Below are 26,699 nucleotides of genomic sequence, written 5' to 3'. Positions count from 1 at the left end.
GCATGGATCAGAGAAAAACTGAGCTTCACGTGCCACAAAAATAAAAAGAACACGAGAATCTGCAGGAGTGATTCAGATTCCTGCAGAAAAAAAAGTTGATCCAAAAAGTGTGAAATGAGGCTCGTCTGATGCGCCAAGAGACAGCTGGAAGTGAGCTCAGCTGTTACAGAAAGCAGCCGGTGATCAGCGGAGACGCAGAGGGAGGCGACACATCGTCAGGAGGCTGTCAGCAGCACCGGCGAACCGTGCTATCAGCAGGCATCAAACCCCAACAGTCACAGCTCTCAACGTCTTGATCAACACCCACCAGGCGACACAGGGGTGCCCACCTGACGCTGAATTATTGATAAGACAGCCATGTATTATACATGTAGAGAAATGACTCCTGGGCTGGAAGCCGCTGAAGGCTCGTAGAAGATGACAATGAGACTTTCTCCTCTGCAGGTCAATAAATCCAGCGCTCCTCCTCCGGTTTGTTCGCTCAGGAGAGTCTGTGAAGTTGAAGTGATCATAAAAAAAGCACAGTGGAGCCGTTTAAGGTTTAATATCTCCTCAAACTCACTCTGAGGGGTCTCAACAGGCTGTGCCAAGTCCCCCAAAGGTGACACCTGTCCAGCTGCCACATTTAACAAAGAGACAGTGATTACACACACACAGAGTGAGCCCTTTAACACACACACTCACACACACACACGCTGGCACTCTCACAGATGGTATGAAACACTGGAAGAGGTGTGAACGGACAGCCAGCATGAAACAGATGGGTGCGAAAGGCGGAAATGAGGAGGTAAAAAAAGAACACACAAAGGCACAGAAGACGCTTTTTTACGCTTGTACGAGGACACACAGGAGACAAACACACAACAGAGGCAGATACAGAGGAGAGGGAGGGGACGGCGCCCTCGGACTTCGGGGCAGGGATCCCAAAGAGCACCTTCGGTTTTGTTACAAACCCAGAAATAAATTAAGGAGAAGAAAATGTGAAAGAGAAAAAGAGTGGCAGAGGTTTATCACAGACGTCCTGTTGCTCCCTGAAAATGGATCCCATCAGTTTGTCAGTCAGAGTCCGGGTGTTCAGATCATCTGGCTCACTTCTCCATCCTTTTTGTCCACGAGTGGATCCGCCTTTACTGTTACTCCTTTTTCCCCGGTTTAGTGTGATCCACTTCTCAAGGTTCCTCTCACACTCGTCAGGTGTGTGTGTTTCAGGGAAAAATCACCACTTTCCAAACCCTCCACGTCTTCATTCCCTGGATGTCTCCTTTATCAATCTGTTGCAATCTCTCCTCCTTCAACCTCAGCGTTCCTCTCTTCTCCCTGCCGCTGCCGCCGCCGCCACTGCCTCTGATGCGGAGGAGGAGGAGGAGGAGAGCTGGCCGCCTGGATCGCAGAGTGAAAGAGAAGCTGATAGGGACAGCGCTCTCCTTCGCTCTGCCTCCCTCCCCTACGCTCCGTCAACGCGTACCTCCCTCCTCCCTCCCTCCCTTCTTCTCTCAGTCATTGCCAGCAAATCACAGTCTCCCAACTGCCTCCTCACACACACACACACACACACACACACACACACACACACACACACACACACACTCACACTCACACAGGCAGATTACACACCGGCACATATTTTTAATAAATACACTTGCTATGTAAATTAGTATTCTGCTGAGGTCTTGTAGGAGCGATGGGAGAGGTGAGAGGAGGAAGAAAAACATGCAAAGAATCAGCAGAACAGGGACGGACTGAAGAGGTGTGACTGTAAAAGTGTGTGTACTCAGCACACGCTGCTAGTGCTGAATTAAAAGGGGAGATTTTAAGAAGCATAGTCACAGTTTTTTATCCGTGAAAGAGTTTTATATCTGAGTATTAAAGCACAGGCATCATTTGAATTTTCTTTGCATTCAGCCAGAAAATCAAAGATAAATACTGCTCCAATGGGCTGCATGTGTGAACGCAAACAGACAGTTTTTATTCAAGTTTGATGTCTTAGCCTTAGACTTAGGCTGTGTGAGTTCAGGTGTGGATAAAGAGGGTCAAATCCAGGATAATACCAGACAGGACAATAAAGCTCATGTTTAGTGGAGTTTCTCTGCCTTTTACCATCTACTGCTCAACTCAATTTAATTTAATTTGTTCCCAATGGCTCTGTTTCGGTTGTAGAAACAGCCTTTTTAGTTTTTGGGAGCTTTTTCAATTTTATTAAACATGAAAACTGAGAAGAGAGTAAAAACATGGAGAGTGAAGAGTAAGGAAGGCCATCTTTTAAAGCTATGGTGTACGATTTGGAAGTTTTGAACATCTTAATAACACCGTTTATAGCGCTGTTATGGTCCTATGGTCCAATTGACACAATATTAAGACCAAAAAGACTAAAAAAAATCCATTCAGTATATCAGTATATTCAGGATTGGTCCGTAAGTCCATCCAATCCCCTGTCTCTCTCGCTTCGCACCGTCATGCCCATGGTTCCATCTCGTCCTTCCCCACTACCCCTCTCACGTCAGCTAGCTGCTCAGCTACCGAAGCGTCACGGAGCCAGAGAAGACCGAAACCAGGGAACTGTTACTGTTATCCTCCACAGGGACAGGAAGAAAATGAAAAATTCTTAAGGAAAAGGCTGAAGCAAGGAAGAAATATGAGCGATACAGGTGCCAACAGAGACCGAATATTGGAGAAATGCAGACCAGTGGAAAAAGCTGCAGAGGGATTTGGGACTGAAGACTGACGCCGAGACAGCTGAGTTTCGGTTGAACAGGTAATGACTTTGTTTACCACAGTGGGAGATGTCAGCTGAATAACTCTGGTTAGTCTGTGCCTGTAATGGCTAGTGACTGGCTAGTAAAGATGTAAAAAGGAGGTTCTATTTTTCTCGTATTCTGAGCAAAAAACTTTAACTTCAGTTGTAACAGTGATGGTAATCAGATGCAGTTTGTTATGTTTACACTGGGACCTGTGAATTTAGCGTTTTATCAACCTTCTCAAGAATAATATGATTCACAGATCTCTTTAATGTGGACTTAATACCCTTTTGGTGACCTCTAGATGATCTGTGATCTTTCTGCCTCAAAAAATCATCAATAGTATCCTGTGAAATGTCTCCTACTGTGACACCTGCCATAGCCCTGGTCACTGAATGTTTTTCTGAGTGAGTGGAGGGGGCGTGGCTTAGCCGTGGGTCAATTATATCCTTTGCTTTCTTGGCGACAGGAAGCCTTAAACGATTTTCCTTACAGTAGCTTTAAAGCCACCCTCAGGGTTTTCATTTGGTGTTGATTTTGGTGCTCTCTGTAGACGAAAAATCTTTTCTTTGTGAACATGTTTCTGTCATATTCTTAACTGAGAGTAACACACATTCTTCTTTAGAGGTTAATGTTTCATTTTCTGTTTCTAGACAAACAAAACAACAATCTACCTCCAAATTATTGCATCATGATTCCTAGCATCTGCTTAAATGTTCCTGCACACAGAGACACTCTTCCCTCAAACAATATGAGGAATAAATCTGACACAGAGCCAGATCTTACATCCCCTCTCGACGATAACACAGAGGAATAAATGAAACCATTACTACGATGATGTGAAAGCAGGAGAGAAACCAGAGAGAGCAAACGTCTGACAGGAACCTCTGCTTACAAGATGAATGAAGGAGGAGTTTCCCTCCTGGGAGAAATTGACCAAATAGAATTATTGACTTCACGGTGAGTAAATCTGGAGCTACAGGACTGTGACCGAAGATTTAATGACTGTGCCAGACGCAGACGACAAGCATCGATTAGATTGTTTTTCAGTGATGTATGATCAAAGGGACCAAAATATTCAGGGGACCAGTTTCACATGGAGTCCTAAATTTATATCAGAAAAAATGTAGGATTCAGAATACTTCTTTCAGCAGAAAGGAAAAAATGGAATCAAAAAATTGTCTTAAAATTTGCTTAAAACTAAAATTATATTTTAATACGAGTAACTTTTCTCTTGTTCAATTTGCAGATCTTTTTCACTTATTTCAAGCAATTCAGACCTTATTTTTGTCTTTAAATAACACCTAGTCAGGTGAATGTTGCTCATATTGAGTCTAACAAGGCATTTTCTTCTGAAAATAAGACAAAAAAACTTGATAAGATGTAAGTTTTTTGCAGAGTGCAGCATCAAAATCTGTGAATAAAGAAAAAATCAGGAGTGGGAATCTACAGGGCAACATATGCAACAACGAAATCCCCATAAAAAGGGTTAAAATAAAGAAAATAAGGAAAATGAGGTGGATTGTATGGTTATAATCAACTAAATCAGAAATATCAAGAGCAAAATATAAAATAAATATTTCCTAGCTCGCAACTCTGCAATAACCAAAGATAGATTGTCTCACATATCCATGGGATATATTTCACAGCCGCCTGATGTCAGACGTGGAACCGGGCCAATCCATCTGCTTAGCAAGGTTAACTCTGCAATTTGCTCCCAAATAAAATTAAATAGATAAAAACAGCTGTCTGGAATAAAAAATTCTGCTCTGTTATTTGTAAAAAATGAATGGATTATTGGTTGTTATGAGGTCTGTTTTCAGGTATGTGCTGATGAAATCTTTAAACCACAAAGGGATTAAAGCTGCAGTGAGTAACTTTTGGTAAGTATGAATTTTGGCGCCCCCTGTGGAGAAATATGTCTATAACTTTGTTTTATTCTGTCTTATTGATTGGGCATTTCTTTAAATTCAATTTAAATGCCAGCGAAAGAATCGAGTGACTCGATTTTGTGTCAAAAGGTCAAAGGTCAAATTGATCTGACCCCCATCCTCTTTTTCTGGACACAATGGGGGATTTTTGAACATGAGTTGTTTTTTTTTTTAAACTGAGCTAATTTTGAGATTCCTGTCTCCTCCTGATTTGATTGCAAATAATTATCAGCATCAAATCATGGGAAACATTAAAAACATTCACATGTAACCTGCCACTGGTTGACTGAGGAATATAATTATAGGATGTTAAATATTAAAGACGTTAAACTGAACTGTGTGCTCCTTTGTTGACAGACTAACAACCCTGGCTGTACTCCTGCTCCATGATGAAAATGTCAGAATAAAAGTTTAACCAGGGCTGAGGCCACGAGACAAAAAAGGACAGGCCGTCCCTCATGACTCCTGTCTGTTTTAGTTTTCTGACATCAGGGTGGACATGTTGTTGAGCTGACATGTGACTCCACCAGGAAGGGGAAAGAGAAAGCACATCTCAACCCATGACAGGAACCAAAAACCACCTGCGTGCAGTCACTTTTACAGGAGAGGGGTAAAAGATGTCGCCTTCTATTTGTGTGTGTCCTCATGTGTCATCTGATACAGCCTCAAGGAGTGACGATGAACTCTCGAGGCAGCGATCAGCGATACACAACTTCCCGCTTGGACATTGTTAGCAACTTGAGAGGCTTAATCACATGCACACGCCTTCACATGAATAACATCATTACCTGGGTCATAATAAGCCTCAGCTGGGCGCCTGTTCATCTGATTCTGGTCAGTCTCAGATTCACTGTAAACAGTAAGTTACACTCTGATCTTATTAAGCAGTAAGATCAAGAGCCATCACTGCTCTGTTTTTAGCTGTAAACAGCCATATAGTTCTAAGCACAAGCTTCCCATCGCAAAAGAAGATAAGACTAAGTGGCTAGAGTTCATTTATAAAGGAAATGTGCCAGCTACATTCAGTAAAACTGTGCATGTGTGTGCTAGTCACTTCACGGCCGACTGCTTTTCCAACTTTGGACAGTCCAACAGAGGGCTAGCGAATAGACTGGTCCTGAATCCAGGCGCATTACCAACCATCCACCAACAAACCTGGGACCCTGGAAATGTGAGTATTTTAAATGCTGTGTGCTGTGGAGCAGATGTAAGAGCTTTTCCTCAGTGTCCCCCCTGTCTCTGTGTTAGCTTCAGGATGCTAACTTTAGCTGGGGTTAGCCTGTTGTTTTAGCCTGTAATGTTACAGTAAACGAGCTTCGCTGTTTTCTATACATTGTGCACTCTGAGCTCATGGCGCCGCTCTCAGTGATGCGGAAGAGCGGGGCGGTATCAGCGGTGGCTCATTTACATATGAAGGCCACGCCCACTAAATCAGAGCGTTCTGAACAGAGGGGCTATGAGAGCCTGGAAACAATGCTGCTGTGCTTGATTTATTGGCTTTTTGGACCAAAACATGTTACTACCATTTCATGAAGACATCAATGATCCATATTAAACTGCATAAAAGGAGCATAATACCATAAATTTTCAGCCTTGCAAAGACTTTTAAAATTACTCTTTATTGTGATAAATTAATCATTGTCACTTGGAAGCTGCAGTTATGATTACTCCCTGCCAGCTTTTGCTCTCCATACCAAGTGTTTTTACTGGATACATCAGAGCTTAAACATACCAGAGACAGAAACCTGAGCTCTTCTCATGCTACAGTTCAGATTCTGCATTTTACCTTTAATCTTTAAAAAGAGATTTATTCCTTTAAATGACTCTAATGTGCTTAACCCCCTCAAAAAGAGTGTAAATGCAGTGTTTTTTGATGCTACTTTGTCAGTTCCCGTTTGCTAACCCCCCTCCGCCTCACTCAGACTCAATACTTCACATCCTGTCTAAATCTCTCCCTCCGTCCCTCCATCCCTCGTCCAGACAGCTCGGGGAGACGGGGGAGTTCATCCACAGCCGCCACATGTCTCTGCTGACCCAAGCAGCTGTCTCTTTTTCACACTATGTCTCTTTTTTTCATCATGTCCCTCTCTGCCCCTTCCCCCTCAGTGGCTCTTTGTATTTTATCTTTAGGGTAAAAATGTGTGAGGGTTGAATTTCTGCAGTTTATGTCTGCTGTTCAAGAAACTTCAGGTGAAAGCACAATCACTGACCGTCAGCACAAAAAAGCTGTTTGCAGACCTTACAGGAGCTCATTTTCTCCCGGTGTTGTAGTATGGTATTAGGGAAGGGGGACTAAATCCTGATCTCCTCGAGGGCAACAAAAAAACACTCAAGCCTGCATTGCAAGTTGCCGAATGTTCACACTGAGCGGCCCTAAAACGTCAAATAATGATGTGCTCTTCTTGTTTCAGCAGAAAGAGACACAACATTTCCTCAACCTCATCAAAAAGTGAGGGTTTTGTTTCCTGACCGAGAGCAGCATCACATGACAGAAGGATTTCTTCCCCCTGATTTACAAAACCGAACAAGTCATCCATCTTTTCTCCCCCATCATTGATGCCACTACACAATCGATAACATCAGTGCACCTAATTACTGTTTGAACAGCGTGCTCTGGCGTCTTGTTGAGCCGTGCAACGTTTTCATTTCAGCAGAATTTGTTCTCCTGCTCTAACACGAGCTGGTAACCTACTTCAGTGCATCATTAGCTCCCACTTCAAGCTGTAAGCCCTGAGCGGTGCTGAAGAAGAAGAGACACACAGAGAGAAGGAGGAGGGAGAGTGCAGACCCATGTATCTCTGAGCCTCGTAATAAAGACACAAACTTTCCTCCACAGCAGCAGTTTGGGCCTGCAGCCAGAGCTCCAAACTCTGCAGGGAGCTCCACAGCAGCCATGTTTTTTTTCCATGCATGCTGCAAACAGAGGGGCGAAGCAACGTGAAGAAGTGGAGAGGAAGGCTTAAAGGCTTACTGCAGCATCGGCAGCACTCGTCTCCAGCTTTTCTTTTCGGGTTAATTGCTCACAAACAGTGAGCTACTCATCAGCTGTGGACACATTCAGTCTGAATGCTGCAGTGCAGAGAAAAGAGCTGATATGATCTGCAGGGGCTTTGACGGAGAGGAGGAAGCAGGGAATAAATAAACAAGTGGGTTAATTAGAAAAGAGGATATAATACAGAGAGTGTTTGATTCACAAATTTCCACTTCACACATTCACTGGAAAAACTTTGGCTCCCTTTCCCCGACGTGTCTCTTTAATTTTGACTTCAAATCCTCAAAGGCATGCTTCACTATTTGTAGGAATGCACTTTCTTTGAGGTAAAAGGAACATGTTGTACCGGAGAGGTCATAACTCAAAACCAAAGAAGTCAGAGTTGCAGCAGGAGGGACTGAGCAGATTTGTGCCCAAATCTTCATTTTTTTTTTTGCAAAATTCTGTTTGTTTTGATTTTTTTTTACACAGTGAGCTGTTTTCTTCACACCTGTGTGACCATGAACTAAATATTAAAGCAGGAACCATGAGCTTTTTTTGCTTTGTGGCCAAGAGATTTTGATGATTGACAGCTCCATTGATAAATGCAGTGTGTGAGAAAATTATCAGAGCAAAAGAGGCACAGTGAGAGAAAAGCAGCAAATGCTCACCGGAGGATCATTAAACTTCCGTAAGTCTGAAAGTCTGCTTCAAACTGACATGAAAATCTATCATGCTGCAGATTGTTGTCCTATTTTATCATTACCTTATTGATGTTTCGCTTTGGAGAAGGAGGAAACCCTGAAACTGTAGTTTTCAGATGATCTCCTAAGCCCTGTTTCCACCAAGTGATTCGGATCAGTCTATTTTGTGGCGTTTTCCAAATCACCAACCCTCACCGTCCCACTTTTTGGCACCCTGCTGTTGGGGTGCCAAAAGCTGATCTGACCCCAGCAGAGGTGGAAGACTACTGTTACATCTCTTTAATTTTACTCAATTACAGGTAAAAGTACAGGTTTTAAAATGATACTTAAGTAAAAGTACGACTTTGTTACAATGGTATATTACCTCAAGACACCTGTGCTTTTGGCAGCAGTTTTCTTTTCCTTATGTCATTGGGACGATAGCGATCGAGCAGCTTTATTGGCTACAATATGCAGCTGAGAGGTTTGAATATTAAATCAAATGGTGCGCGTATTCTTTGGAAATTTTGTGATTTTAAAACAAAAACTGTATAAAACATGGACGTAGCACCCGCGCCGTCACCTACATACTACAAGTGAATTCAGTATGCAGTAGGCACAACATATTATCAACTGCTTTTGCTTGCAGCATGTAGTATGACTGTACTGTTGGGTCTGTTTTGTAGTGTACTACTCTGGTTTCTGGTTTCAGTAGCGGAGCTACAGATGATGTTTTTTTGCCTTTATTATAAATGTACAAAACAAATTTATGGGCCGATTTTGACCTTTTAGTTATTTTTTTTAATTATATCACACAGATTCATCATACTTGATTTCTAATCTTACACCAAAAGTTATATCATTTACTGAAAATAAATCTAAAAGGGATTTCTATTTTTTACAGCTGATGGAAAAAACACTTCTGTATAACGTATGATTTAAAAAGTGAATTAGTGGTTTGTATGGGCTAATGAATTTGTAGAAATAAACACCTCTTCTAGGAGTGGAACAACAAGATTTACAGGTGTTTCTTCGCATCACTTTACTTCTATCTCACAGACAGTCTAGCGTTAGTGTTGTTGTATTGTAGTTAAAATGCCGACTTATTCCAGTAGATGGCAGTAACTCACCAAAACCTGTCACCTGCATGGTCAAAAAGTGTTAGCGCCGTGCATTGTGGGAAACGGTATGCCAGGTAGACCGGTTTGTTGCATACTGAGAAATTTTTCTGGATTAGTAGGACATCAGGGGATTTTTGGGAAACTGCAGATTTTTCAAGTTTTCGCATACTGACTACTACAGACTGAATTTCAGCCAAAATAGTAGGTACTTCTTGTGTAGTAGGTGGTTTGGAAAACAGCCTATGAAATGAAGCCAATCGCAGACACAGCCACATTTGCTATGACGCCGGCTGCAAGTTTCTTTTCAAACAGCTACAGGCAGAGCTGTGCCTCTGATTGGACAATCAAACGATCCTAATAACTTCTAAACCACCAAGTTAGAAAAAAATTCACTCACCGTACAGTGTGTGCTGATAGTGAAATCAGCATTTTAGACCCAAGTCGGTTTTTGAACCAGGCTGTAAACATGCTTTTTAATGCCGTACAAGTCAGTTTGTTGTTTTAAAAGTAGAGAAGTAGATCACATGGTGTAAATTGTACTCAAGTATGAGTAAAATTACACACTTAAAAAACATACTCATAAAGTACGACTACCAAAAAAATCAACTTAATTACAGTAACTTGCCTATTTGTAATTCGTTACTTCCACGCCTCGACCCCAGAAAGTAAAGCTAGAAACACTGCAGGCTGTTGATTGGTGGAAAGATTTGTCACTTCCTGTGCAACAGTGGTTGCTGTATTTCTCCTGGTGGCACAGCCTTCTCTGAAACACAGCTTGATTGCGCTTTACAACAAAGAGCTACATGGCAATCACAAAGAAGACAAATTGTTGGATGTCTTCCGTTGTTCCTCTTTGTTTACTGCGTGGCGTTTTTCTTCTTTGTTGGATTTATTAGCGAGGTACACTGTGTCGCGCTGCTATGGCGTCACGCAATTAAGTAGCTGACTCGGCTAACAGCATCCAGCTAACACGCCACCTACCAAGAAGGGCACGGTTGGCTGTGAAAATGCAAACACGATCAACTGTGCTGTGGTTGCATCTGTCTTTGGGGGTATTTTGTCTCCACTTTTTTACAATGAATAAATGTAGAGACATGTTGTCCTCCATTAAAGCCATTAAAGCCTATTACAAGTCAAGCAGTGAGATAACTGAAGTCACTGATGTATGTCAAATTCTTTCGATTCATTACGACTGTACAAAAATAAACCACATTGCCTTGAAATTTAAGTTTTTTTGGTCTTGCTTCTTCTGCAGAAAAAGACAATTCTTTGCAGCTGTGAAGTGCATTAGAGAGGGTTTTGAATCCTCAGCTCAGTGAGGAGATTTCTCAGTCCTGCACCTCTATTGTGGCATTAATGGGAAACATATCATGGGGTTTAATCAAGCGATGAAGAAGAGAGAAGAGAGTGGGAGTCAGGAGGGGATAATGACTGAGGGAGATGACTTTACCTTATAAATGCTGTGAAGTGACTGAGTTATAAAAGAGGGGAAAGAAAAGGAGCTAATTGATGATAAAAGAAGGAGGGAGGGAGACGACAAGAGGTGTCAGGGGGATGCAGCCCCTCATTATTTTTCAGTCCAGCAGGCAGCGTTTCTGGTTTAGCTACAGGGCTCAATAGTTGAGCTCCACTGCAGTGTTTCCTTATGAGCAGAGCTTCAACATATGGTAAATTATCACTGTGCACGCTGGGTTATGAGGGATGCAGATGATAATAATTTAGAGATTTGACTCCAGTAGCATCCAAAATGTACAAACCAACCTCCTGGCTGCCTGGAAATGTTCTGTGTGGTTGAAGGAACAAACTAGTCGTTTCTTTCCTTCACAGATAACACACCACTTCCCAGCCTACAATAGACCAAATGATAAGAGCCAGAAGAGTGACAGAAGGATGGAGGGGAAACAGAGGGAAGTTGTGATTGAAGCACAATGAGCACCGCGATGCTGTGGCAAAGTAGTGACAGAGAAAACAAGTGTCGAGTCTGGTACAACGAAGGGAGAGAAACGTGTGTCGCCGTCGTCGTCGTCAGGGAGAAAATGAGACAGAGTGAGGGATTTCTACAGCCGTCTACTAATGTATTTACAGCACACACACAAACAGATACCAGACGGGAAAAGGGGAAATGAGAGCGAGGAATGAGAGGAGGAAATGAGGGATGGTGGGGGGGCGAGGAATAGGAGTCATTTGGCTGCAGGAAATGATGGAGCAACAAGAGAGGAGGAGTAAGGAGAGGTCAGAGAGGTTTTCGAGTTCAGGTTTGGAGGGAGGAGGGGTTGAATTGATCCAGAAATCTGGTGCGCGGCTTGAATTTGATAACACAAGACTTTAAACTTGATTTCTGACATCTCCCTCCAGTTTCCTCCTCTATCCACCATCCTGTCTTTGAATGAAAGAGATAATGTGGAAAAAGGCAGTTTAGCCATTTTCCAAAGTATTAAATGTCTTCTAACTTAACCTAATTGATTTTCTGGGCTATTGCACGATCTGATCCACAACAGTTTTCAGAATTCCAGATTTGTAGAAATATCAAACTCAACCAATTAAGACTTTGTTTATCAAGTACTTTGCATACACACAACTGGTAACACAAAGTGCTTGACAAAAGAAACAAAAAGTTAAAAATTATATATATATATATATATATATATATATATATATATATATATATATATATATATATATATATATATATATATATATATATATATATATATATATATATATATATGCTACCATACTACTGATACTAATAATAAGTGACCCGACAACACCCAATAAACACACAAAAGCACTCCACCCCCAACACACCAACCCACACCCCCTAGTCGACAACAAATTAAACCAAATTAAAAGACACATATAACATAATTAAATATTAAAGGGTAAAGCAGTAAAAGAGAAAAAGAAAAACTATGACTTTTAAGTACTGAATTTAGAAAAGCTGATGGAAGCAGTGCAGTAAAAAAAAGATAAATAATTTAGTAAAAAAAAAAGATAAGTATAAAATTATTTAATTGTCTTTAAAAAGAATTAGAGCCAAATTTATTTAGATAAATAGATAAATGAATAAAATTCATTTAAAAGCTGAACTAAAGAGGTGATTTTCAAGTTTACTGTTAAAAATATAATATAATATAATATAATATAATATAATATAATATAATATAATATAATATAATATAATATAATATAATGTAATTTAATATAATATAATATAATATAATATAATATAATATAATATAATATGATATTAAATAATATAATATTAAATAATATAATATAATATAACAAAAAACAATATAATATACTATGATACAATACAATTTAAAATAAAATAATATAACATGATATAATATATGACAAAATATAATTTAATTTAATTTATTTTGGTTAAGTATAATATAATATGAAATAAAATAATATAATACAATATGAAATGATGTTTAATAAAATACAATTTAATTAAATCTATTTGGTATAGCATAATATAATATAATATAATATAATATAATATAATAATATAATAATATAATATAATGTAAAATAATATAATATGACATAATTTTATATAATATCACAAAATATGATGCAATTCAATGTAATATATTTTATTCTAATATAGTATCTTATAGTATAATATAATATAATATGATATGGATGAAAGAAATACAAAAATAATTTTTAAAAAAGTCATAAAAATGGACACAATTTGTTTTCCGAATCGGCCTCAAGTGGACATTCAAGGAACTGCAGTTTTTTGCTCTTCCTCATTAGCTTCACTTTCAGACACCACAAGCTACCTACTGCTGGCTCATATCTCATTTTACAATCCAATAACTAAAAAAAAATGAAATAAATCTTTAAAACAAACTTGCCTGATTTGTGTTGTATGGTTAGAAAACATTATATAGGAAAAATAGAAGTTAAAGGGAAATCATGAGATCACTACAGAGACAGGAACAGATGGAGAGGTTGGAAGAAGTCAGGAGATTGGAAGAAGAAAGAGCTGGACTGTGCAGAGGTTAAAGAGAGGAGATAAAGCAAGCAGACAGACACAGTCCAGAGATAAGACATTAAACTGCAGCAGAGCTTAACAGAGCGTCGATAAGGAGCCGAACATTTAGAGAATCAGAGACTAAAGGGAGTGAGAGGAAGGAGAGAATAGACTGTGTGGCTGGAAGCTGAGAGCGAGGATGAAAGATCTCAGCGTGATTAAAAGACTGTATCTGGACACATAAAAATGCACTAATATAAAACAGCCAGAGCAGGGCCAGACCTGGCATCACTGCTGGTCACATGGCCCCAGCATGGACTCAACAACACTCAACTTTTCATTTCTGAGTTCATTCCCATCACGGCTGCAGACTCCACGGCTGATCTCTCACTCATGCATTATAAAAGCCCATTACAACCTGTTGACTTGCTCTCTGGGGCTCTGTGGCGCGCTGACGGACCACTCTGCAGACAAAGCTAATCAACAGCATCGTCATTAGGAGAGCCAATGGACAGGCGGAGCCACTGATTGGTTATTTCGCCACATCACGCGGCCTCAGGCCTCTGTCTGAACCCTATCTCATGGTTCACAATCTATCACTACCAAACTCCACTGTGATACGCTAATGTCCTAATCTAATGCTGCTCGAGTCACGCGTCGATACCCCGAGGGCGCCTGAGTCCCGTCCTCTCTGTGCCTCCAGATCACATAACAATAAGTCTCCCAGCCCCAGAGTACCAGGAAGTGGCAAGCCCGAGCAGGACTCCAATTGGAGGCCTCTGGAGACGAGGCGAATGCCAGCTGGCAGCGAGCACAGAGCAGACAGCCAGGCTCAGCCGCACAGATCTGAGGGACAATACAATGCTGGCAAGAGCCACTCGCTCACATTTGGGATGGTGGGTCTGTGTATGACAGCATGTGCATGTATGTGAGAGCTATTTTCCACCTGAGAGGAGCTTACTTTGAGCAGATCCTTGTGGAAATCTTGGCCGTCGTTCAGTCCTTCCAGGTTGCAAACGAACTGTGTGCACGACATCCTCTTGCCAATGTTCTAAGAAAAGAGGAACATAAATTCACTTTTAGTTCACACTTTTAATATCTTGTTCTCTGAATCTAATGCAAACTAGCTCATGATGTTGAATCAATTTAATCATCAAGTGTTAACTCATAGAAAAGATGGAAAGGAAAGGATGGGAGTCGGCTCGATGGTGTAGAGAGACCAGGGCTGCAACAAGCTGCACATCCCTTTAAAACAGAGCTTTATGAAGGTTTATGTTTAAGACGCTGCACCAAATTTAATAGTTTGTGAAGAGGGATGTACAGGAGGATCACACTGGACACTAAATGCTGTATCATGCTCTTTTTTTCCACCATAACTCAAAATTAATTTCTGGAGCAATACTTAAAAATAAAAGTCACAGCCTGTAACTGTGAGAATAATGATGAGGAGAGTGAGAGTGCTGAACTGTCACTGAGGAAAGCGGCCAATCGCTCAGATTTGCAGAAGAGGCTCTGACTATAATAGGAGCAGATTAATGATAGAGAAAAAGAAGAGGCTCAGAGAGCAGGACTGCAGACCCAGATCAGCTGGTGATGAGGATATGTCTTACATTGCAGGGACTCTTAAGTTAATCACAAGGTTTACTGGAGAGTCTGTTTGATAATGCTTGTAATCAACACATGTATCTTCATATGTATATTTAAATAACCTTATAGAATTGATCTACTCAACCTCTACTTACCATCTATGTATACATGTACCTATTTAATTATGTAAATATCACCCATTAATGTATTTATTCATTTATATATTTGTGTTGTTGGATTTTTTTTTAAGGTATATCAATTGATTTAACTTCTGCCCCAGCTCTTCTTTTTTTTATTTATTTATGTATTTATCTTATATTATATATCCCTTTTTTTAGTTAGTGGAGATTTAGAGAGGGTTAAAGGGGCAAAGGGTATTATGAACATGTCCAACGAAATGCCTTGTAGCGGCCATGTTTTTACTAAATCTTGGAAAAACATTTCAATTTCAAAAATAATTAAAATAAAAAACACTACAAAAAAAAGAATAAAAAATAAATAAAAATAATAATAGAAAAATAATAATAACAAATAGCGGTCATGCTTTGACTAAATATTGGACTAAAATACCAATTGAAAAAGAAAAATTAAAAGAATAATACTTAAAAAAATAAAAAATAATAAAAAACAAATAAAAATAATTTTGAAAAATAACTTTAAAAAAATTCAAAAACAATAAAAAATTATAAATAAATAATAATCATTAATAAAAATAATCAAATAACAAATAAAATAAAAGAGCAGAGTCCAGCTTGAAATGCATTGTTTTCCACTACACCTGCAATCATATTATCTATAAAACCAAACACCGAAGGTTGGTTTTACTCACTTGACCATGCAGATCTGTATTCAGCAGCATGAGGGCACAGGTGAGAGTGTGAACTGCATCTAAGGGTGAAAACACAGGGTCAAAATGATTCCCATAAACATCAGAAATCAATATAACAGCTCCCAGAACACCCTGCTTTAACATTTCTATCATAAAATCTGGATAACAGACTCTTTAAATGAGTCTGGGAGTATTACACGCTGAGGGTGGATGTTGCTCTCTCAGTTCTTTTTACTGCTCGTGCTCAGAAACACGTCCCTGCTGCCCTCACCTTCTGATGGTATGACTCGCGGGTTGCAGTCCAAATAACGCTTAGAGAAGTGTGACAGCACCCTCTCTCTCTCCTGAGTCTCCCCCATCAGGGCGAACTGCCTGAGGAAAGTCCTACACACACACACACAAACACACACATACACACACAGAGTCAGCAGACCTTTAACACATACTCATCTATTGTGTGTCAAAATGACTGTTTTAAGCTGTGATGAGCATTTTGGTCCAGAGGAAGAAAAGTCCAAACTCAGTTGTGAGAAAACCTTCAGCATTAAATAACTGTATCATCTCTCTGTTCTCATTCAGATGTAAAAACATCTTGAAGTTATGTAACTCTGTTATAACAGTCTGGCTGTATTGAATAAACATGTCTGATTATTGTTTTTATGTAATCAGTTGTAAGAGATGAAAAATAAAATAAACATGAATCCTCACAGAAAATAAACGACAGGTTATTTTTTAAATGTTGCTTCTAAAAAATAATATGTTGACCTGGATCATACAGATAACACTCAGATCTAAAAATAAATTAATAAGACAAAACTGAGATAAAAGAAACAAAGTATGAACCTCTGTTTGCAAGTCTGAGGCTGCCCTCTAGAGGGCAGTATTTATCAGTGGTGTGTGCTCATTCATGTTCTCAAACAAAATAATGAAATCATTCACTTGAGCTCCCTTTCTTACACCGTGCTCTCACCTCAGAGCCTGGTCCAGAGAGAGGCCTGTGAAGTTAAAGAAACTCAGATACTCCTCTGCTACCATCCGGCTGAAGTCATTACTGTGGACAGAAACACAGATAGGAATAAATTTACACAGCAAAATAGGACAAAAATGGAGCTAGCAAGCTGAAAAACCTGCGTATTAAAGTGTCAGTCAGGAGCTCAAACACTTCCTGAGTTCAGTGAATGGTCTGAGTTTGATCTGTCAGTCAGTCAGTGTCGACGCAGTCAGCTGGAGATCCAGACCGGAGGCCAGGGAAGGCAAAAGATTCAGAGGGTTCAACCGTCAGACGAAGAGGAAACCCTTTAATCCTGAATTCTTTCTCATCAGTGTGAGCAGCTGACAGAGTGGCGAGCTGATCGAGCTACACAGCACGGGAGAAAGATGCTGAAATACAGCAGGAAGAGAGGAAGCCGGAGCAGGAGAAATAAAGTTTCCTGATAGATTTTCATTCAGGGAATACACATTGTACACATCAGTTGGCATCTACTACTTTGCATTACTGCCTCCTGGTTTCCATCCCCAAGAAGTTCTTTGCCAGATTGTTCTCTTGGCTTTCATGCAAGACTTTCCAGCTCTCCTGAGATTTAGTTTCCTGGTTCTGACCCTCAACCTGTCTTCTGTCTCTCCCCTTGTTGGACTTTTCGTCATCACCAACTATTTCTGATCCTGCTGCGTACTGGATAATGTTTACTGTCTCATGGTACAGTTGATGAGTTTTAAACTTTGCTTCCAGTTTAACCAAAACACTTAAAACACTTGTACATGAGAAACTTGTCTTAGTATTGGATTGAAGTTAGTTGCATTCTCAATAGTTTGGCCAAGAACTAGACATTTGGATATTGCCAGTAGTTTGGTGCACAAAATGAACAATGCTGCATAAAATTTTCAAAACGTGGAGTTTCTGACAAGTAAACGTGGGTTTGTGTGGAGGAGTTTGGTGCTGGCTTGTGAATGTTGTGATAGGAGTGGTTCATAAAATGTTAATGACTTGATGTTGTGGTTTACTGGAGATTGTTGATGGAGACAAAGTAGATGAGGCTTTTCAAAGGTGTGTTGAAGTGTTTACTATGATTTTGTTCCAGGATTATAGACAGCTGTAAAGGACTTTGTGAGCAGTTGTTCAGGTATTGTGGACAAACAAGCCTGTTGCAGGTAAGTAGATTATTTAGGATGATTGTACTAGTGTTGGTACAATGTGTTTATGAGTTTTGTTTCAATAGCAGCCATAAGGAGATAAAAGAAGACTGCTGTTATTATACATTCACAGTTTTTCTTAAATGTGCGAACACCTAAGAGCCTCAGATTTGCCTTTTTTTGAAATAATTTTAACATTTTTATTTTTTTCCAGGGAGGCGCATATAAAGTCCTTTCAGGACAGTTACATACAAAAACGTCAAAGTATATCCTCATATCTACTACACTCCCTTTCATTTTACAAGATACAAATTAAGAAAAACTAAACAACGGATGTCACACTTCATAATTTTCTATGAAATTTGACTAACAACAATTTTCAATCGTCACAATACGTAAAGGGGCTGTGAGGAGTTTGAAAGTGATCTTGAAAAAGTCTCTCTTCTAGATATATGCCTGATCGTAATCCACACTTTAAAATTAGATTATCAGTGCCAATATTGCCAGTTAAAGGTTATTTTAAATTGCTACATCTTAGCTTTCAGGATGTGTCGACTGGGACTGGACTGATTTACGGCACGTCTAGGTCTCTATGACAACACCATGCCAGCTGACGAATTTTAGTTGAAGGAAGTTTTTCTCTGCTAAAAACGATTTCTATGACTAATTTTGTAGTGATGGTGGACACTGGAGCCTAACTGTCAGACAGAAAAAGGACAGAAGAGCACAAGAAAGGAACTGTACTGATAAATAACTGACCTCAGTGCATTGTATCCAGTAAAACGTTGACTTATACAAATTAAATTAGTTTTACAGTTTCATTTAATTCATTTAGCAGATGCCTCTGTCCAAAGCAACGTACAACACAAGCAAGAATTTAGACAGAAGGAAAACCTAGTTAGTGCGACAACAGTGCTACAAGTCATTTGTCTGCGGGTGCTGCCAATAAGAGCTTTTTTTTGGGGGGGGGGGGGGGGGGTGAGGGGGTGTACAATAATCAACAAGCCAACAAACCACAAATAATTGCTGCAACAGTTTACTTCAAACTTCAACAACATTCAGTATTAGTTCTAAAAAGTCACAAGAGCTAAGTCTTAAACCTACTGACTGATTCTACTCCTGAGGGCAAAGAGGAGAAGGGTTAGATTAAGTGCACAAGCGTTCTCTGAACAGATGAGTCTTCAGACATCTCTTAAAAGTAGAAAGGGACTCTGTGGATTGTATAGAGTTAGGTAATTCATTCACCATTTGGGCACAACAGAGGAGAAGAGTCTGGCTAGTGATTTGGAGCCGCGCTGGGCTTAGAACACCAGGCGTCTTTGACAAGCAGAGTGTAGTTGGTGAGAAGGAGTGTAGACCTGGATGAGGGACCCCAGGTAGGCAGGAGCTGTTCTTGACAATGTTTTGTAAGCCAGAAGAAGTTTTGATCCACTCTCTATTTAATTCCACAACAAACACACGCCTCGCTAAAACTGATTTACGACAGTGTGCGGAGACCCCGGGCCACAAGGCGGCAATGGAGTCCAATTAAAACAGATCCTCCTCACAGCATCTTTAATATTCTGGTACTTCAAGCCTTGTAATACAGATACTCAAAGCAAATCAGGTCTCCCTCCTTTTATATATCTTATTTATTTTGAACATAACTTCTTAAATTTTTCAGATTGTAGTTTTAAAGCTAAAGTCAGTCTTTCCATAATATAGATTTCATGAATAAGTACTTGCCAGTCTTCCAGTGTTGGACCTTTCCTCCCTCCTATTAATAATACCTTCATTAAATAATTGTCTGCTAATGATTGGGTTTGCAGATTTGACATTTTGAGACATTTTTGTAAAACATTTCCATCAGCTCACTTTTTGCTGAGGTGTCTTGCCACATCAGACTTCCTGAAGCCGTCCAGGTTGAAGAGACGTTTGGCCAAGCGTTTGGCGGCCGCCACATCAGCTCGGTTACTGCCGTTAGTGAGGGTGTCGCTGCTGCCAAGACCGAGCCGGTCGCTGAGGTCCTGGTCCAGCTCTGAATCTGTCGCCAGGCGGGCCTTGTCCCTGCTGAGAGAGTGGAAACAGTCAGCTATTAAAATCAGACACTAATGGATTAAAGGGTATCTTAAGAAAGGGAGAGAACATTTTGAGCCAAAGGAGAAGAAAGTGGGACTGGGTTTGTAAATAATTGAAAAGGAAAGAGAAGAAGAGGTGGGAGGTATGAAGAACGATGGTGATATAATAAAAAACTAATATCTCAAGTGAATCAATAATTTAATGATGCAAATAGATGATCTTTGCAGCACTGGTTTTACATCCCAGCCTCGAGCTGTGTGTGCCGTTTAAAGGACAAGAGGGCTTTGATACATAAAAGGGAAATAAAAAGACAAAAATCTGTTAATAAAGATCCAAAAAGTGAACAGAGAGGATGATCAGGAGGCAGAGGAGCAGGAAATGAATAAACACAGTATTTGGAGTTGTAAACAAACCAAATACTCTGAGTAAATTCATTGTAAGCTATGACAGACAGCACGAAAATCATGAACTATCCCGACATACGTCAGGATTAAACTTCTTCAAAATCTCCTCTGTCCCCCGCCTTCTTTGTTCCCTCGCTATCACCTCCTCGTTAAGCTCCTAAGCATGAGCCGGTTCAGAAGTGCAAAACTTCATCCATCTGACTTCTTCTGTGATAATAATTTAAGCGTGTTATGTCACTCTGGGCTCAAAGTGAGCTTCTTTCTGCCTCCGGTTTGAATATGGATGACAGAAACTAGGTCTCTGAGTTCAGATACTTAGAATTCGACATGATGCTGACATTTGTCGCTGAGTGTCGATTCTAGTCACGTCCAGAGAAAAACAATGACGGTCCAACAGCTGAGAGCTACATTCAGAGAAGCAAGAAAACACTTCCTGACCAAGCACAGCTCTCATTTGGATTTCTCAGCATGAGTGGCAAAGCCAAGAAAACCCACAGTCCCCGAGCCCTGCTTCCCACACTTACACATCTTCATACTGTATGTGAGTCAGAGCGAGTCACAGCAGAGATAAACAGTCATTAATAACACGAGGAGACACTTTGAGCAAGTTACAGAGGCTTAGTGAGCAAGTTTGGGTTCAAGATGTTCAGAGAAAACACAGAAATGAGGATAAACAAACAGCCTGACAGCAGCAGAGGTTTGGTCCATGAGTGCTCATACACTGACTTTAATGCTAATATGCTAATGCTAGACCGCAAATAAAACTAATTCTTGCATGAGTATGATTTTTACTTTGCAAAAACTGCATCAAACCTTGCAGAATCTCACCGACTCATATATGCAAAACTGCTCTGCAAGGCCCTGCAATGGAAATCTCAAGGACATATAAGTAGTAAGTATAGAGATATAACAATGAAAGGAGAAAGATATTTAAAAAATAATGTGTAAAGGCATAGTGCAAAGCAGGGCAGTAGGGCAAGTCATCTCTAATTCCTCGTCAAAGATGTGTTTACATCAGTGGTTGTGAGGCACTGATTGGAGGGTTGTGAAATGTTTCCAAAAATGAAAAAAGTATTCCCAACTACATGTTTTACCCATAATTACAAGGACACAAAGAAAATACACTGTAAGAAATGGAAATCTTATCAAGTTTTTTTTCTTATGTTCAGTAAAAAAATGTCTTTTGAGACTTAAAACAAGCCAAATTCAAAATTCAAATTCAACAATTTGCTTGAAACTAGAATAATGTCCTAATACAAGTAACTTTTCTCTTGTTCCATTGGCAGATTTCTTTTTACTTGTAACAAGCAACTCAGAACTCATTTTTGTCTTAAAATAATTTGAAAGAAGACATTTTTCTGGACTAGTCTGGTGAATTTATCTTGTTTCAAGTCTAAAAAGACATTTTTTAACTGAAAACAAGACAAAACACTTGATAAGATTTCCATTTTTCTAGTGTACAGGTTGAATTTTTGTATAAAACTATGCTATGAATGGTGTCAGTAAAGGAAGATAAATTTAGGAAACAGAAATATGTGCACAAGGGAAATATATTTCTCTGAGCATTGCTATTTTGGGGGCTACAGGCTGAAAAGTTAGGGAATCCTTTGTTTATACCACAGACTGTGCAACTTATGATTATAGTCCACGTAATGTTACTTTTTGGTTTCTGAGATGGAGTTTTAAAGCCTATCGTCATTGAAAATGATGACTTTCAGAAGACAGAGTTTGATGCAAAGAGGTGAAGTTAAAGCAGGACTTTAGCTTCCCTGCTAGCAGCTCCAGTGTGCCCACATTCCAGGTAAGCTAGCCAAACCTTAAATTCAGCAAAACACAGTATTTAAAAATCTTAAAAACTAGTTAAGAAGAAAATAAATCTATAAATAAGAATCAACAAGATCTAAATATCAAGCATACGTCAAGCTCTAACAGCTTAGCTGTCATCATTGGTGCAGATCAGCCGATTAGTCCGCTTCCTACTGAAAATTGCATTCAGAGCAGGCTATTTAAACAGCTCTAGCCCAGCCTCCTCCCTGCTGCCTCTGATGGTATTTTGCAACCCACCTCCACCCCACCTCCTCCTGTCAATGTCTTCATGTCGATTGCTCTGCTTTGTCTGGGTTTTTATTTTTGCTGCTGCGCTCCCTGCTTATGCCGTTCACAATGGCTTGTGTAGGCATGAAGGTGTGCTCTTCCTGCCTCAGGCTTTCCACGTGAGCGCGTGGAAGAGCAGGGGTCTCGGAACAGAACAATACCGCCAAATAAAAATGTGCAAGTCAATAAAGATTATTTTGACAAAGTGGTCCTGACTGGACTGTTTTTTTTTGCTGTCAAATCTGTTATTCTTGCGCAACAAAAATCTGAAATCTTGTAAAGTGATTTTGTCTTATTTCCAGTAGAAAATGTTTTTTTAGACTTAATATGAGCCACATTCACCTGACCAGTTCAGGAAAGTGCCTTGTTTCAAGTTGTTTGGAGAGAAAAAGGAGGTCTGAATTGCTTGTAAGAAGTTAAAAAATCTGCCAGTGGAGCAAGAGAAAAGTTTCTTGTATTAGGACACTGTTCTAGTTTCAAGCAAATTTTCCTTGTTTCATTGGCAGATGTTTTGTATCAAGTACAAGACATTTTTGAACTTAAAATAAGACAAAAACACTTGATAAGATGACAGATTTTTGTAGTGTAAACCTCAGACAAGAGCTCAGCAAACAGTTTCTAGTGTTGATCTTAGTCTGACACCTTCTGTGTGAGTGGTACAGGGACAGTCCCCAGACATGAGGTCTACTCGGTGGATGAATAGAAGTATAAACAGAGAGTAGACCAATAAGCAAAGTCTGGTACATCCTGGTACTCAAAACACACCACTTCCTGGGAGGGGACGTACCTGTGGCAAGACCGCCTCATAGACAAAAACCTCTCCTCCCTGCCTGCAGAGGAGCCGTTACAGCAGAACACAGACGGAGTCCTCATTTCCGTCCCCTGACCGACACCTCGCCGCCGCCTGCTGCCATGCGCCCCATCCCCTCCTCTCCTCCTGGTGTGTGCACCTGAACGCATCACCGTCCAAACCGAAGCGAGAGAGCTAAAGCACACCTAAGCTCTCTGTGAGCAGGCCCCACATTCCTCTGCTGGGTCTCTCTGCGGTCTGAGAGTCCTTCATGAGTCCTCCTCTGTCTCACTCTTCCTCTATGTTTACTGTCATTTGAGCTTCACAGCGAGTTTCCTTCCCCCCCAAAGTAAAAGAGCTGTTTGTCCTGCGATGCCTCTCCTTCTCTATCTTTTCCCCTCTGAGTCTGTTTGTTTCTGTTCCCTCCTCCTTCTCTCCCCTCCCTCTTCCTCCCTCCCTCTTGCACAGTGTAAACGCTCACTGTCCCCCACTGACCTTGGATTCAAGCATGGCATGAAACTTGGCTTGTCTGTTGCTTAAAAATCCCTCACCCGCCCTCATTTCATTCCCCCGTCCCTCCTTTTTAACCCATCTCCAGTTACACACACTCCTCCATGCATGCTCTGGGCGTTGTTGGGCTTTAGTCTACCTTGTCTGCGGTCTCACCTTCAGAGGAAACAAAGAAACAAGGTGTCAGGTGTAAACTCACAGGACTCTCTCTGGGGTGTGCCCTGCTGAATAAAAATGTGGCCCTTTGTCAGCGTCTGGGGCCATTGTGGAGTGTGTTTACAGCACACGCTTGCATCAGGGCCTGCAGGAGTTTTCATTATGGCTCCAATTCGGCCTGCACCACCTGTTTGATTGTTTAGTGAAGAGGCAGCACAATTCAGAGAGGTCCTGGGAGAATTCACCGGTGTCAGCCTCTGCTTTAACGGCATCCCCTCGCATAATTGTACCCCTTCTCAGTCCGCTGGGCCGCTCCGCACAATGAGCCACTGTCTAATAGCACAGAGCATCTGAAAAGGCTGATGCGAGAGGAAGAGGAGGAGGAGGAGGAGGGGGGCTGAAATTCCATCTTTTATCAAAGTATGGACAAGCCTTCAGAAATATTTGTCTGCTCGTCTCGCTCCTGGATTCCTCAGCTCCGGTCGGCGCTGCCAGAGTTTGAGCCGCTTATAAAAACTGAGATAAGATCAGCACAAAGCAAACATCCACCTGAGCCGGCACGGTGCGGTTTGGTCTTCATATGAAGAGTTTTATCAGGAAGGGAAGAGACAACAATGTGAGTTTGTGTGTGAAGACAGAGAAACAGGAAAGAGAGGAAAGAATGAAGCTGTTGGTTAACCTTTAAGGGAGTACTCATGCATCAAACACGGAAACACGAGACAGAGTTACGTCTATGTTTGGAGTCTTTCAGCTTGAAGACTTCAAATGAACACAAGAGTTTGTGTTAGCCACAATTTTGAACAGAGGTGCCACTTTTTTCTTTTCAAAGTTATTTTCTGACTTTAATGCTCTTGTTTAAAAAGGTACAGGGCAGTGGAAAGAGACAGAAACAAGGAAAGAGTGGGTAAAAATGCCAAAAAGCTACACCAATCAAATTGCTTGGGAGCACATCATGCCTCTCCATTCAATTTGAGTCACATGTTCTTTTTTTGGCCTAGACTGCATCAGTTTTGGAATTTTTTTTTTTTTTTTATACATTGTCAAAAGTTTTAGGTTAAAAAGCCTTTTGTTGCAATATTCAGGATCTCATTTAACCAAGCATTATATATATATATATATATATATATATATATATATATATATATATATATATATATATATATATATATATATATATATATATATATATATATATTTATTTATAATTGAAAAGATATAATACAAAAAAATTATTGATTTATTTTTTTTATTGTTTTAATTAAGATTTAATTTAGGAAAAGATAAAATAAAATAAAATTATACATATACTTTTGTTTTATTATTTTTTAAAATATAGATTTAATTAAGGAAAAAATAAAATAATATAAAACTCGAGATATAATTTTGTTTTATTATTTTTTATTTAGATTTAATTAAGTAAAAGATAAAATAAAATAAAATTATACATATACTTTTGTTTTATTTTATCTTTTAAATTTAGATTTAATTTAGGAAAAGATAAAATAAAATAAAATTATAGATAAAATATTTTATTTTGTCTTTTTAATCTGAATTCAATTTAGGAAAAGATAAAAAAACCTTGAATATAGATATAATTTTATTTTATTTTATCTTTTAAATTTTGAAAAAAATATTTAATTAATTTATTTTGTGATCTTGATTTTATGTTTTCTAATCTTCTTTGATTGCAGAGACAATGTTTATGTTCTTGTTAAAGAATAAAAAGAAAAAAGAGAAAATTATATTTTTTTGAATTTATATCATTGTATTTCCTTTATTTGTGACTCCAATTTAAAAAAAAAAAGAAAAAAGAAAAAAAGAAAAACAAATGACAAAATTTAGATTGTATCAAGGGGAAAAAAGTCAAGTTGACTCGTTAATCACGGACCCAACAGCTGATAGTTGGCTGCAGAGCCAACACTACACTGGTTTCTCGCTTCTTATAGTTTCTTCATATCTGCTTTAACTCAAAAGTATAACATCTGTCCTCTCACGCCACCTAGTGGTCAAAACAGCAAGGTGACCTGATGCAGTCCCTCTACCTCTGCAGTGCTGTCACAGTAAGTTAGGATGACATCTACACAGCAGGTTTATCTCACCGTCACACGGGAGGAGGAGAGCTGATGTGATCATTTACACACGACAGAGACAAACCATCTGGAACAAGGCAAACTGAGCTACATCTTTAAGATTTAAAGTGACTAAAAATGTGAATTTCAGGATGAAGTTGTTGGATAAATAGATAAAATATGAAAACAAAAAATGTTAATGAAGAATAAAGCTGCTTGTGCTGCAGATTTGAGTCTGTAAGAAGTTAAAACAAAGTCTTTGAGTCTCACACAGTCAAGGTGAGTCTGCAGCAGCCATCTGCTTCTGTCTGACATCCCTGAACCCCACACACACACATACACACACAAACAAAAGCATGTTCACCTACAGATACAGGTGCATGCACACACCTTAACACTAACAGATAGCACAGATGGAATCACACACACACTCAGAAACACACACACACTTAGCAGCAGCCTGGCACACAGCAGAGGGACCACACACAGCCTTGTAGCGACCTTCACTAGCAGCTCCAGAATAGCACTGCAGCACGGCTCTGCACAGACGGAGACACTCAGGAGACTGACAGGAGCACATTAACAGAGGAGTGACCGGAGACAGGAGCCAAAAACAACTCAGAAATAAACTAAAAAC

General features: G+C 39.7%; 1 protein-coding gene across 2 annotated transcripts in view; it reads right to left on the bottom strand.

The window, feature by feature from the left end:
• The window catches only part of LOC141785361 (uncharacterized), an 84,227-nt gene that overhangs the window by 25,808 nt on the left and 31,720 nt on the right, over positions 1–26,699 (bottom strand). For both annotated transcript variants that reach the window (XM_074663656.1, XM_074663657.1), the window contains exons 6-10: positions 19,836–20,030; positions 16,822–16,902; positions 16,123–16,235; positions 15,852–15,910; positions 14,397–14,486 (exon numbers count right to left, since the gene is read on the bottom strand). In XM_074663656.1, the coding sequence (XP_074519757.1) occupies positions 14,397–14,486; positions 15,852–15,910; positions 16,123–16,235; positions 16,822–16,902; positions 19,836–20,030 (538 nt within the window). The remainder of the gene's footprint in view (positions 1–14,396; positions 14,487–15,851; positions 15,911–16,122; positions 16,236–16,821; positions 16,903–19,835; positions 20,031–26,699) is intronic.

The sequence above is a fragment of the Halichoeres trimaculatus genome, unplaced genomic scaffold (assembly GCF_033239565.1).
Source record: "Halichoeres trimaculatus isolate MK-OKI-2021-1 unplaced genomic scaffold, fHalTri1.1 fHalTri1_scaffold_23, whole genome shotgun sequence".
NCBI classification, from domain to species: Eukaryota; Metazoa; Chordata; class Actinopteri; order Labriformes; family Labridae; genus Halichoeres; species Halichoeres trimaculatus.
The sequence above is the reverse complement of the archived record's forward strand: the minus strand, read 5'-3'. Positions and strand labels throughout refer to the sequence as shown.